General features: G+C 33.6%; 1 protein-coding gene across 1 annotated transcript in view; it reads left to right on the forward strand.

Moving 5' to 3' along the window:
* Window positions 1–13,267, forward strand: part of BIRC6 (baculoviral IAP repeat containing 6) — a 197,486-nt gene that overhangs the window by 125,826 nt on the left and 58,393 nt on the right. The window contains 4 exon segments of the mRNA XM_032497324.1: window positions 4,011–4,142; window positions 5,427–5,594; window positions 6,608–6,781; window positions 8,033–8,229. Coding sequence (XP_032353215.1) covers window positions 4,011–4,142; window positions 5,427–5,594; window positions 6,608–6,781; window positions 8,033–8,229 — 671 coding nt within the window.

The raw sequence follows: 13,267 nt of genomic DNA on the forward strand, positions 1-13,267 counted from the left end.
TTTATTAGTTGGAAATAGAAATCTGAACTTATAATAAAAGACTGAGTTGAGGAGATTTGGGAGTTGTTACCATACATAGATGGTAAGTTAAACCATATAAATGGATATGATCACTTCGAGAAAATAAAGTAGAAAAGATTCTTTACCAGTTTTAGTCACTACATCTAACACAAGTGAGTAAAATTGAATTCTTTCCTACACTTTTACAAGTTACACAGTAAAATGTTAGAGTATATTATAAATGTGTAAGCTTTTTTTCTTACTTGAAAATATCTACCTTACCTGTTCCAGCTAACCTTTTGTGAAAATTTGGTTTTACAAACTTTTTTCTAAATTTCAACTTTCCCAGACTCTTCCTTCTACAAGATGAAGAACAAATTTATAACTAATTAATTAATTAAAAGAAGGAAGGAAGTGGGGAAGAGTACTGAAATTCAGTTTTTGAGATTTCATACATTTAACTTGATAATGGGAAAGTGTACACATATTACAAAATAACTTGAAATTTAACAAATTTTTATTTTTCTTTACAAATACTGAGTTTATCTTCTGTTTAGTGTATTTGTGATCTTTAGCCATATTTTATAATGTATTAACTTGTGCATATGTATTTTATTAACATATTTGAAAACAAATAATCCAAAAAATTTTAGTCAGTTATTTTACCCACCTCCTATAGCATTTGACTATATTGCTTTCAAATAATAAAGTTTATTTGTCAGTGTTTTTCCTTTTACAAGTTTTATCATTGTTTTTAAGCAATTTGGTAATTATTAAGTAATATGCCTTATAGTTTTCTCAATGTTTCTTATGATTTGGGTTTTTGGACTTCCTTGAATCTGTGGATTTATAAATATCATCAAATTTAGAAGGTTTTTGGCTATTATTTTCCCAAATACATTCTGTCTCCCCATCACTCTCCTCTCTTTTTATATATCCTTGTCTTCATTTAAAGTGTACAAGCTTTCATCTGTCATCTTAAATATATTGACCTGTTTATGTTGTTTTTCTTTTTTCTCCTTATTGTGGGGTGTGTGTTATTTCTTCTGTATTTGCCTTGAAAATTTTATTGGATGCCTGACAATGTGCTTTACTTTTCTGGGTCATGGTTATTTTTGTATTCTAATAAATATTTTTAATTTTTTTTGAGATATGGTTATATTACTTGAAAACAGTGTTACTTTTAGGGCCAGCTTTTAAGCTTTGTTAGGTGGGACCAAAGCAGCTTTTAATGTAGGGAAGAACTTACTGTGATGATGGAAATTTTTTATAAATCTACACTATCTGGTGCAGTAGCTTTTGAGCACATGAAATGTATCTGGTGAGACCAAGAAACTAAAGTTTTAATTTTAATGAACTTAATTTTAAATAGATACTGTATTGGATTAGTAATAGGGTACCACATTTGAAAACGGAGGTCTAAGGCTAATTTGGCCCTGCTGCTGAGGTAATGTCCTTCTGAAAACTATTAGGAATTCACTAGGGCATTGGGAATACTAGATATTTTCTAATCCTTATTTTAGAGCCTGGGGTTGTTCCCTTGCTACTTTTGAGAAGTATTTTCCTTGCCTTTAGGTGATTTCCTTGTATGTAATGCTTGTCAGTTTGCACTGCAGACTCAGAGGAGATCCTCTATAGATCTCTGTGGCTCTCTGTCTATGCTGATCTCTCCTCCTTGGAGTGTGCCATGTGAAGTGCAGCCAAAACTGCCTTTGTCTTCCTGGACTCCTAGCTCTGTATCCTCACCTTGTGTGGTACCTGGGTTGTCCTGAACTGTGGTCTGGGGAATTGCAGGAAGTAAGCTGGTGCAATCGTAGGGCTCACCACATTTATTTCCACACACTCAGGTGTCCTGTCCTGCCTCCTGATGCCCAGTATACTGAAAACCACTATATCATATGTTCTCCTAACTTTTAGTTATTTAAGGTAGGAGAATAAATCTGGTCTTTGTTATTTCATCTTGGCCAGAAGTGGAAATTCAAATCCGAACAATTTCAAACAAACTTGAGAAAAAATTTTTCTCAGTGATATCTTTTAGTATTTGAATGGTATTTATTGAGGTAACATTATATTAACACTATTTCTTGTTTTTTAAAATTTTTATTTAGTTAGAAAACTTAGGTAACACAGTAATATAAAAATAAAGAATGTAAATTCTTATCACCTAATGAGCTATGACTAGTTGTGTGAATTTTTTTTTCTTAAATATTTCCCTCTGACTTGTATAAGTATTTTTTTGCCATTTTGGGTTGCTTTGTTGTTTCTGTGAGAAAGTAGAATGTATTGTTGCATTATGTATCTACAGTGGTCCCCCTTTATATGCAGATCATATGTTCTAAGACCCCCAGTGGATGCCTGAAGCCACAGACAGTAATGAACCCTGTATATACTATGTTTTTTTCCATCCATACATATTTATGATAAAGTTTTAATTTTAGGTGAGAACACAGTACGAGAGTAACAACAATAACTATTAATAAAATAGAACAGTTATAACAATATACTGTAGTAAAAGTTCAGTGAGTGTGTCCTCTCTCCCTCTTTCTCTCTGTCTCTCAAAATAATTTTATTATACTGTGCTTACCCTTCTTGTGATAAGAGATGATAAAATGCCTATGTGATAAAATGAAGTGAGGTGAATGACACAGGTGTTGTGACGTAGCGTTAGGCTACTTTAGATACTCTGACAGTACATCCAAAGGAAGACCAGAAGGAGGATCATCTGCCTTGGGTGATCCTGGCTGGGTTTTCCAGCCATGACGACTGACATCGATGATTGGATGTCAGGAGCAGATAGTGAGATAGTTGGGAATCCCAGGTGTGATGGAGCCAGTAGGCGTGAGATTTCATCATGATAGTCAGAACAGCAGGCAATTTAAAACTTATTAGTTGTTTATTTCTGGAATTTTTCATTTAGTATTTTCAGATCACAAGTAACTGAAACCGCAGAAATGAAACCATAGATAAGAAGGAACTACTGTATTTACAGTGGTCAAATTTTTTTTTTTTAATAAGTATAGAAGCTGTCAAAAGGCAGTCATAGTTAGAAAGAAGTTCAAGAAATTGAGATTACTGGGATATTTTCAGATATTCAAAGAAAGCTACAAAATAGGAGATAATACAAAAGATACTGTTTTAAAATTTGATCATTTCACCTTTGTAACATTACAATAAAGCACCGGATCATAATTGTGTTAAGTTAGAAAAGTAAAAGAGAATCTGTATCAGTCATACCCACTTAGTGAAAAACGTTCTTAATATCAAAACAGTTTATCCAGCTTTTTGGGTTTCTTAATGGTTAAATCAGATCATTTGTTTCATGGTTTATAATAGCATGTGATATTCAAGGAATTAAAGAAAATATTAATTATGAGAGTTACAACAATCTGTGAAAGTCCTTAGTATTCATTCTTGAAGTACTGGTAAAACATATTACTTTGTTATCTAAGATTCCTAACTAAAAACAACAAAACCAGAAATCTCTGTTACTTAAATTTGTTCCTTTATACCACCATTTGTAGAATAAGTTCTAATGTAATGCTTTAGGGTGAGTACTGAGCTTGAATTCCATATTGCCCTTTACAGATTGTATCAGTAACCTTGCGAAGGCTATTTCCTTATTTGAAAACAGTATGCTTTCTTGATATACATGTTGTGAGAACCGAAAAAGATGTAGGTAGCAGGCAAATTGAGCTATGTGTAAAATAAAGCAAATGTTTTTGGTAATGGTTTTTACTGCCTCTAGAGGTGGTACTATTGTAATATGTAATATTTTCTAGAGATTGGAATTTAAGTATCCTGGCTTAAATTAATAAGCTCTCTCATCTCATCGATAAAATCAGCAAGAATGGAATGTCAGACTTCCCCTTATAACATTTCTTCAAAATTCACTTACGTTGCCTTTTTACTAGTGGTGATATAATCTTGTGTAATTATCCCCTAAGATATTCATTGCTTCCCTTCTTAATGATTTTGAAAAGCAATGTATTTTATGTAAAATTTTCTTATAGATACACCAAGTATCACTGCTAAACTAATTAGTGAACAAAAAGATGACAAAGAAAAGAAGAACCATGAAGAGAAGGAAAAAGTCAAGGCAGAAAATGGATTTCAGGACAATTACAGTGTTGTTGTTGCTTCAGGTATACTTTCTTTTTTTCTCTATAATCTTGATTTTGTTTAGGTTTCTATAAAATGTAACAATTTATATTTACAGGAACTTCATGTAATAAAAAGTATTAATGTAAAAAAGCTGGTGTGATGATGTCTTAATATTACTTATTACTCAACTGTTGCACCAGAAATCCATTACTCTTTGGCACTGGAATTATTAAACTCATTTTATGCTCACCATATTTCATCAGATATGGAATATGTGTAAATCATTTAGATGTTCCACTTCAGCTTGACAGTTTACAGACGGTTATACTCTTACAAGTCCCCTAAGTGTTAAGGAATTTTTCTATAACCTTGTTTTTAAAAAAAAAAAAGCTAAATGAAAAAGTATTCACTAGTTTTCGCTTATGACGTTGTGTTCATTACATAAATTAGAAAATAAAAATAAAAGAAAATTGGTTGAAAGATGAGTTTTTACTATTAGGTGCAGGAAGAAGGAAAAAATGGCCTAGATAAGTTATGATTTTGGAGGATATTTTCCTTAACAAAATTCTTAGTTCAGAAGAGAAGGCTCAGCCTAGATTACCTTACTCCTCAAATAGGAGACCTTTGTATTGGTTTAATCTATCCTACTCGGAGAAAAATTAAGAACATAGGATTTCCTAGACATATTTGCACAAAACTACTTTCTAGTAAATGGACAGTTATCTCTACATATCTCAGAGATATAGGAGTTAATAATATTTATACTTTCTTGAAAAGTAATTACAAATGCAGTCAAAGTTATTCATGTAGTATAATGAATGACAAATAGAATCAATAGATCAGATTTTTGTTTGTTTGTTTGTTAATAGACTTTTTTTTTTTTTAAAGGCAGTTCAGGTTCTCAGCAGAATTGAGCAGATAATACAGAGAGTTCCCACAAAGCCCTCCCCACCCACACATATATACTCCCCTACCCTCAACATTCCTCATCAGTGTGGCACATTTGGTACAATCGATGACCCAACGTGTACACATTATTATCAACCAAAGTCCATAGTTAGGGTTCACTCTTGATGTTGTATATTCTATGGGTTTTGACAAATGCATGATGACCTGTAGCCACCACTATAGTATCATACAGAATAATTTCATTGCCGTAAAAATCCCTTGTATTCCATCTATTCATCTATTTAAATGAGAAGCAGCATTTCTATCTTTTGGCATTAGTTAGGAATACGGCACTTCAGTAATATATTGTAGGAATACACCTTTACTTCATTAATGTGTTGGCTTTATAGACTCTTAGGGAATTTTTTTTCTTTTAGGATTGAAATCCCAATCTAAACGTGCTGTGTCAGCTACACCACCTCGCCCACCATCCAGGAGAGGGAGGACGATGCCCGATAAAATAGGAAATGCTTCCTCAGGAGCAGAGGCCGCCAACAAAATAATTACCGTCCCTGTGTTTCACCTGTTTCACAAACTCTTGGCCGGTAATGTTCACAATGATAAAACATATAAGATATTTTAATAATCTTACAACTGTATAAATCAGATGTGTAATCACCAGAGTCATGTTTAATCAGGTGCCATTGATGAGATAAATAATTTAGTGAGAATTTGTCCATACAACTCCCTGCAAGAGAAAGTGAGAACAAAATAGGGAATAACCTGTTTTATATCCTTTTTGACACTATAATGTTGTCTTTTTAAACTTTAGTAGCTTTCTAAATTTTGTTATGAATGTGCCATAGAATGATCAGTAATTAATATTTTAGTGAGTTCATGACAAATTATATAGGATGCAGTGTGAGGCAAAATTTAAAGAACTAGTTCTCAAAGTGGAATTCTTAGATGTACCACTGATCGTTAAGGTTCCTCTCCACCTAAAACAAATTCTTTGACCAGCATACTTTCCATTGGTTAAGGGAATGTCAGTTTTTGTGCGTTATCATTATAATCAAATTGCTACTTGACTTTGATTTTCCTTCTTAACTTTACATTGTTGAATTATAGCAGAGATCAGTAAACTGGTTGGTGGACTGGATGCGTCGTTTTGTAAAGAAGTTTTATAAGAATACCGCTGTGCTCATTACTTTCCGTACCGTTCAGAGCTGTCACATGCTACAGTAGAGTTAGTGTTTGCAGCAGAGACCTTATGGCCTCCGTAGCTTGAAGTATTTATTATCTGGCCTTTTATGGAAAAGATTTGCCAACCGCACATTTATGAAAGTGGTTCTTTTTTTTTTTTAATTCATCATGGCTCAGAAGATCTTGGTGGGATTTGGTTAGCAACTATTTAACATTTTGTATAGACATTATTGTTCACACGTCAGAAATAGATTTAAGTTTTGAACTTTCCATGAGCTGTTTTTAAATTGTTTTGAAATCAGTGTCAAAATCAGACTCTTACCTGTAATTTAGTAAAAGCATTAAGTAATTGAATCAAATCAAGTAAATGTCTCCCACTTGAATTCTAAATTTAACTTTGTTATGTCACTTTTAGGCCAACCATTACCAGCTGAAATGACACTTGCCCAACTTTTAACTCTCCTATATGACCGAAAACTTCCTCAAGGTTATCGTTCAATAGATCTGACTGTTAAATTGGGATCAAGAGTTATTACAGACCCAAGTCTGTCAAAAACAGACTCTTTTAAAAGACTACACCCTGAAAAAGGTATGTGTATGATACTTGTTTAAAATTACAGTTTGTAGTCTGAGCAGGCAAGGGTTTCTATAGCTGATGACTTAATTTATATTTTTATTACATCAACTTAATGAGATTCTTTTTACTCTATGACTGAGTTATTTTGTAAATATAGAAAATTGCCATTATTTCCATTAGAAATTATTCTTAATTCCTTATGTATCATCACTTATTTTATGGCCCATATGCTTTAATTTCTAACATTTCTCTATGAGCCATGGGAATTGTTCATAATTTTATAATCAAAGTGAAAACCCCAATTTAGAATTCCAGTTTACTGATAATTTATACTGAGTGTTATTTCATGCTCATAAATTATTTTTTCTCGAAGAAAAGTAGGATTATATATGTCTTACCTTTTTACTTTTACATGTTCAATTCAGTATTTCTAAATGTGCATTTTTATTGCCTATTTTTTATATGGATATAACAAAATTTATCTTTTTATCAACTGCTGAAACATTCTGATTTTTCCAGTTTTTCACTACTATAAATGGTAATTAAGCAGGGTTTTCATAGTGTGGGATACGATGTTATCTCATTTATGTTCAGTTTTTCTCATGATTAAAGTTCAGTGTTTATTTATTAGCCTTTTGTATTCTTTACTAAATTTTAATATGTTTCCTTTACACAAATTTTCAGTAGGATTATTTGTCTATTTTATGTTCATAGGGTCTGGCTATGTGTGAGCATAACTTGGTTTTCCTCTGTGAATGATTCAAAGTTAAACCTGTGTGGTGCAACTTTCAGTTTTCAGTAAGAAAAGTCTTTGTCATTGTTCAGTTTTTCCTAATTGGATACTTTAGAGTGTACATATATTAGTATTTTCTGCAAGTCTCTGATGTCTTACTTATTTGCCCTAAATAAAGGACAGTACTTCTCAAATTTCAGTATTCTTATAAATCATAAAAATGCCGATACCTATTCAGTAGGTCTTGAGTGGGACCTGAGAGATTCCACATTTCAAAAGCTCTCAGGCTGATGCTGACACTTACTGGTCTAGGACCGTACTTTGAGTAGCCAGACTCTAGGGAGCAATATTAGAAGTCATTTAAAAACATTTTTGTAGCGCCTAGCCTTAAAGTAGTTATATCTGAATAACTTAAGATTATTACACTCTTCTGCTGAGTAGAGAGATGACAACAATATCTGCTCTATAAATGAAAATGTGTTGTAAAAATACGTCCTCTCTAAGCTGTTATTTGCAATTTATTCTTCTAGATCATGGAGATTTACTTGGTAGTTGTCCTGATGATGAGGCCCTCACTCCAAGTGATGAATGTATGGATGGAATATTGGATGAATCTTTACTTGAAACCTGTCCCATTCAGTCACCATTACAAGTCTTTGCAGGAATGGGTGGACTGGCTCTTATTGCAGAAAGACTACCCATGCTATATCCAGAAGTAATTCAACAGGTAAGATAAGATTCCTGATTGACTATATCATTACATGGTGAAGAATTTTCCTTCTTTTTTTTTTTTTGGTTTGTGTTTACCTTAATCTTTTTGGAAGTACCCTTTCCTTTATAGTCTTCTGAGTACTGTTTAAATCTTTCAAAGCTCAGCCTATACAGAGCTTTGTGAGAATTAGTTGATACTGAAGAAATGTTGAAGACCAAGCACATTTGCTAAAGTCATCACACTGTAGCACTTAACTTTAATTTATAGTTGTCACACTGTAACATTTTTGTTTCTGTGCTTCTCTTTAAGGTGTGATTAATTATGGATATTCCTGGAAATGGAAGAGTAAAATAGTTGTGTATACTTCTACCCGAATAACATTATTGCTTAATTTTTATTTCTTTTTAGGTGCCATTTCCATTTTAAGTAGTTTTAAAAACATTAATTTAACCTCTTCATCTGTTCATTAATGTTACTGTTATTGAGGTGTGTACTTTTCAGTGTTCTTTTATTTATGGGGGGGAATGTCATGCATGAAGAGTTGTAAATACCAAGCTTTTTATTTTTGTTGAATGAAGTAGGGGGATTATTGTATCTAATTTTATGTACTCTGTGTGTGTGTGTGTGTGTGTGTGTGTGTGTGTATGTGTGTGTTTGTGTATGTGTGTGTGTGTACATGTATATATCTGTATATGCCTGCAACTAATGGCTGCTATAACAGAGTGCCAGAAACTGGGTGGCTTCAAACAACAGAAACTTATTTTCTTACAGTTCAGGAAGCTGTAAGTCTGAAATAAAGGTGTTAAGCTAGAGCCATGCTCACTGTGAAGGCTCTAGGGGAGAATCCTTCCTTGCTTCTTCTTAGCTACTAATTTGCTGGCAGTTAGTGGCATTCATTGGCCTATAGCAGCATCACTCCAGTTTCTGCCTGCATTTTCACATGGCTATCTTCTTTCTGTGTATATGTGTGTCTCTGCATCTCCCTCCTTTTATAAGTACACCATTTATTGGATTTAGGATCCACCCTATTTCCAGATAAGCTCACATTCACAGGTACTGGGGATTAGGACTCAAGCACATCTTTGAGGGGGTATACAGTTCAGTCCACAATAATATCTATTCTGTAAATGGTTATTGCTTACCTGCTAGTCAAAGAGCTCTTATGATATTTTAATTTTAAGGTGATATAATCATGATAGGAAGTGACTGTCATAGAAAAATATGAGTAAAATTTTATTTCTTTATAGAAAATGTAATGACATAGCTAAAAGTTTGAAATGGAAAAGACACCAACATTCTCAAGATTATGCTCAATGAAAATGACTTTCCTAATTCAGTATTCAGTATGATTCCTTATATTGATTGGTACCTGGAAATTGGGTGCTGCTGTAAAAACACCTAAAAGTGTATAAGTGACTTTAGAATTGGGTAATTGTCAGAGTATGAAAGAAGTTTGAGCATGATAAAAAGAAGTCGAGATTGTCTTGAACAGACAGTAGAAATATGGATCTTAAAACCTCTGCCTGTGAGGGCCCAGGAGAAAGTAAGGATCACGGTAGAGAAAACCTATGTATCTTAGAGAATACCTAAATTGTCTTAAGCAGAGTGTTGGTAGAAATATGGATGTTAAAAGTGCTAATGGTGCAGCTTAGAAGGAAATGAGGAATATGTTATTAGAAACTGTGGGGAAAAAAAAAAGATCCGTGTCTTTTAGTGGCAGAAATCTTAGCTTATTTGTGTCCTGGATGTGGAAGGCAGCACTTGGAAGTGATGAACGTGGTTAGCTAGCTGTAATTCCAAGCTGAGTATGAAGATACCTGTTTTCTTTCTGGTGCTTATAATAAAATGTGAGAAGAAAGAGATAAATTGAAGGAGGAAGTATTAAGCAACAAGCAACCAGAGCTTGACAATTTAGGAAATTTTCAACCTATCCAGATTGCAAAAGATGCTAAAATTAGAGAATCACTGTCGGAAAAGCATGCTCTAGAGAAAAAGCCAAGGATGTGGCTATTCAACTTTTGTTGGTACCTCAGAAAAATCAAGATGTTAGAGCATTCAGTCATACAGAGGGCTGTTTGAAGATATAAGGCATAATATCTATAGATCTCGGCCATCTGAACAGAAGCCAGCAGTAGAGAAAGTTATGTGATAGTGGTAGCAAAGTCAAAGGAGAGGATGTGACTGTGCAAACAGAGGTTCAAATGAAGCAGCCAAAAGCCAAGAAATGTGAACAGACTCTAGAAGCTGGAAAGCACAAGGAACTGATACTCCCTGAGAGCTTCTATAAGGACCGCTTGATATTTAGGGTCAAAAGCTTTGATTCTAGCTCCCTGAGACCCTTTTTGGATTTCTGACCTCTGGCTTTTTTAGGATAATAAATCTGTGTTGTGTTAAGTCACTGTTTTATGGTGATGTATTATATAGCAAAGTATACAGGGAAATCAGTAACAAATTTCGGTCTATACTTCCTTATGATGTTTTTGTCTGGGTTTGGTATCCGAGTAATACTGTCTTATAGAATGGGTTGGATATTCCTAATATGTCATATTAAGAAAATTGTTAGATGGATTTTTTTTGATAGATTAGAAATGACAGATTACAAAATTAGTGATATGGAAGATGCACCCAAAGAAATCATCCAACCAAAGCATAGAATGTATAAGGAATGAAAAGAGTACACATATATGGACACATATCTAGAAGTGAAAAATTCTAACATGAATTGATGGTTGCAGAAAAAGAGTGGATTGAAACAAGAACAGAAGCAATACTGAAAATTTCCAAAACTGATATAAAACCTCAATTCAAAATTCAAGAAACTTTCTAAACCCCAAGCAGGATATCCACGCCTAGGAACATTGAGATAAACTGCTAAAAAAAAAAACAGAAACAAAGAGAAAAGCTTAAAACCAGCCCCCAAGAAGTAACCCATAACTTTCTTAACAATCACACTGACAACTAACCTTTCAACAGAAACCTTGGGAGCCAGGGATTTACATCTTTGAAGTGTAAAAGGAAACAAAAAAGTGCCATTCTAGCATTTTATATATACCCAGTGAAGAAAACTTTGTACAATTCCCTCAACCACCACTTCTCTTTCCATAAGAGGTAAATTGATAATGGTAGACTAACAGGTATAGGATTAACTCTCTTGTGTATATAATTATAAACTCTGGACAGCCTATTTAAAAAAAAAAAACAACTGTTCAGAGGCTCTGGAGAGTGACCAAAAGCAGGCAGATATTGATTGGAGAGGATTTAAACACAGAAAGAATGAAACTACATTGGGTGAGATGAGTGTGTACATGACTTTTCTCCTGAGAATACTCCTCAGTCTGTGTGGGATGGGTCACGTAGATCTCAAGCAAAAGCTACAGAGGAGTTTGGTTCATTCATGCTGGCTGGAAATTAAATGGGAAGGAATTCAGAAAGGAGAGAGCCACAGATAGGGGAGGTCTAAATTCTGCACATTAATTCCTACATAGCTGTAGCTGGATCCTGAATTACTGGAGGTGAGCAAGAGCTAGAAGGCTGAAAGAGCTTTCCAGAGATTTCAGCTTCTGTCCATCATGAAGAAGACAGACTTTGCAGTTCTATTCCTTCCAAATTAGAGCTAAAAATCTTGGCTTTTCCATTGGAACTGCAAGTGAGCCACACATTAAGAGTAAGGGTGACATTCTAGTAATAAAGGATTCACTTGAGGAATAAGGGCAAAAACCAAAATAGGCCCTCCTGATAAATTACAGAAGCCTCTATAAGTTCAAGGGGACCCAGTGATAATTTAACTATCTTCTAAAATAAAACTGAACACACTCCAGAGTGTGTTATAGAATTAAGAGTTAAGGGGCGAGGATATAGCTCAGTGGTAGAGTGCCTGTTCAGCATGCATGAGGTCATGGGTTCAGTCCCAAGTACCTCCATTAAAAAATAAATAAACAAACCTAGTTACTCCCCTTAAAAATAATTTTTTAAAAAAGTTAAAAAAAATTAAGTTACTACATCTTATCAACAAGATATAATAAAACAATTACTAGAAATGCAAAGAAACAAGAAAATGTCACCTGTAGTTAACAGTAAAGTAAATCAGTGAACAGATCTTATTCACATTTTGCCAGTTGTCCCACTAATGTTCTTAGAGACAAAAGGGAAAAAACTCAGTTTTCTTTTGCATGCGATGAGGGAGATGGTGGTCAGAAATTCAGTTCAGGATCATATATTGCATTTAGTTGCCTCTTTAGTCTCCTTTAATCTGTAACAACTCTGTTACCTTTATTTGTAATTTATGACCCTAACATTTGGAAAAGTATATGTAGGCTACAAATTTTGTCTGTATGTGTAATCACATAGATACATGTGTCTATTCATGTTTTTCCTAGATTTGTTTGCTTGTAGGGCATGAAATCAGATTCCCCCCCAGCAATGTGTGCATACCTGTGTCCCGTATCTTCTTTTTTAAATAACTGTTTCCACTAAAAGAAATCAGTGCCCCTTGAATAAATTCTAGCACTGGAGCAGAGAATGTACAGGATGAGCCCAGATACAGAAGCCTGCTTTAAGGAGGTCCCACTGACCAAATCTGAGTCTACTTGAGCATTAAATAAAATGATTGTAATAGATTATAACCTATAGAGTAAAATTAGGATCCATACTGATATAAGTTACTAAATGAATGAATAAATAGAGAAGAAAATGTTTTTGCTTACAGTTCATTGCCAACTAACAAATGTAGAAGGAATGGTAAAATTAGGAAAATCACCATCTCGCCACCATTATAATAATTATTATTTAAGGCAAGCATTATAAAAATCCTAATTCTAATGGATAAAGTGTAAAACAGATATTTATGTCTCAAAGAATCTGTCTACTGATACTTAATTACAAAGGGAAAAGTATTAACCTTTAAAGTAGAGATACTTGGCATGTAACTCATTTTTAAAAATCTGTCCCTTTATTGATTTTTTATATTCTTGTATTTTAAAGAGATCATTTGAATTTGAGTCTTTAATTTGAAACTGATGTTGAAACAAACAAAGAGTCAAACAAAATGTTTTTT

This window comes from Camelus ferus, chromosome 15 (genome assembly GCF_009834535.1).
Source record: "Camelus ferus isolate YT-003-E chromosome 15, BCGSAC_Cfer_1.0, whole genome shotgun sequence".
NCBI lineage: Eukaryota > Metazoa > Chordata > Mammalia > Artiodactyla > Camelidae > Camelus > Camelus ferus.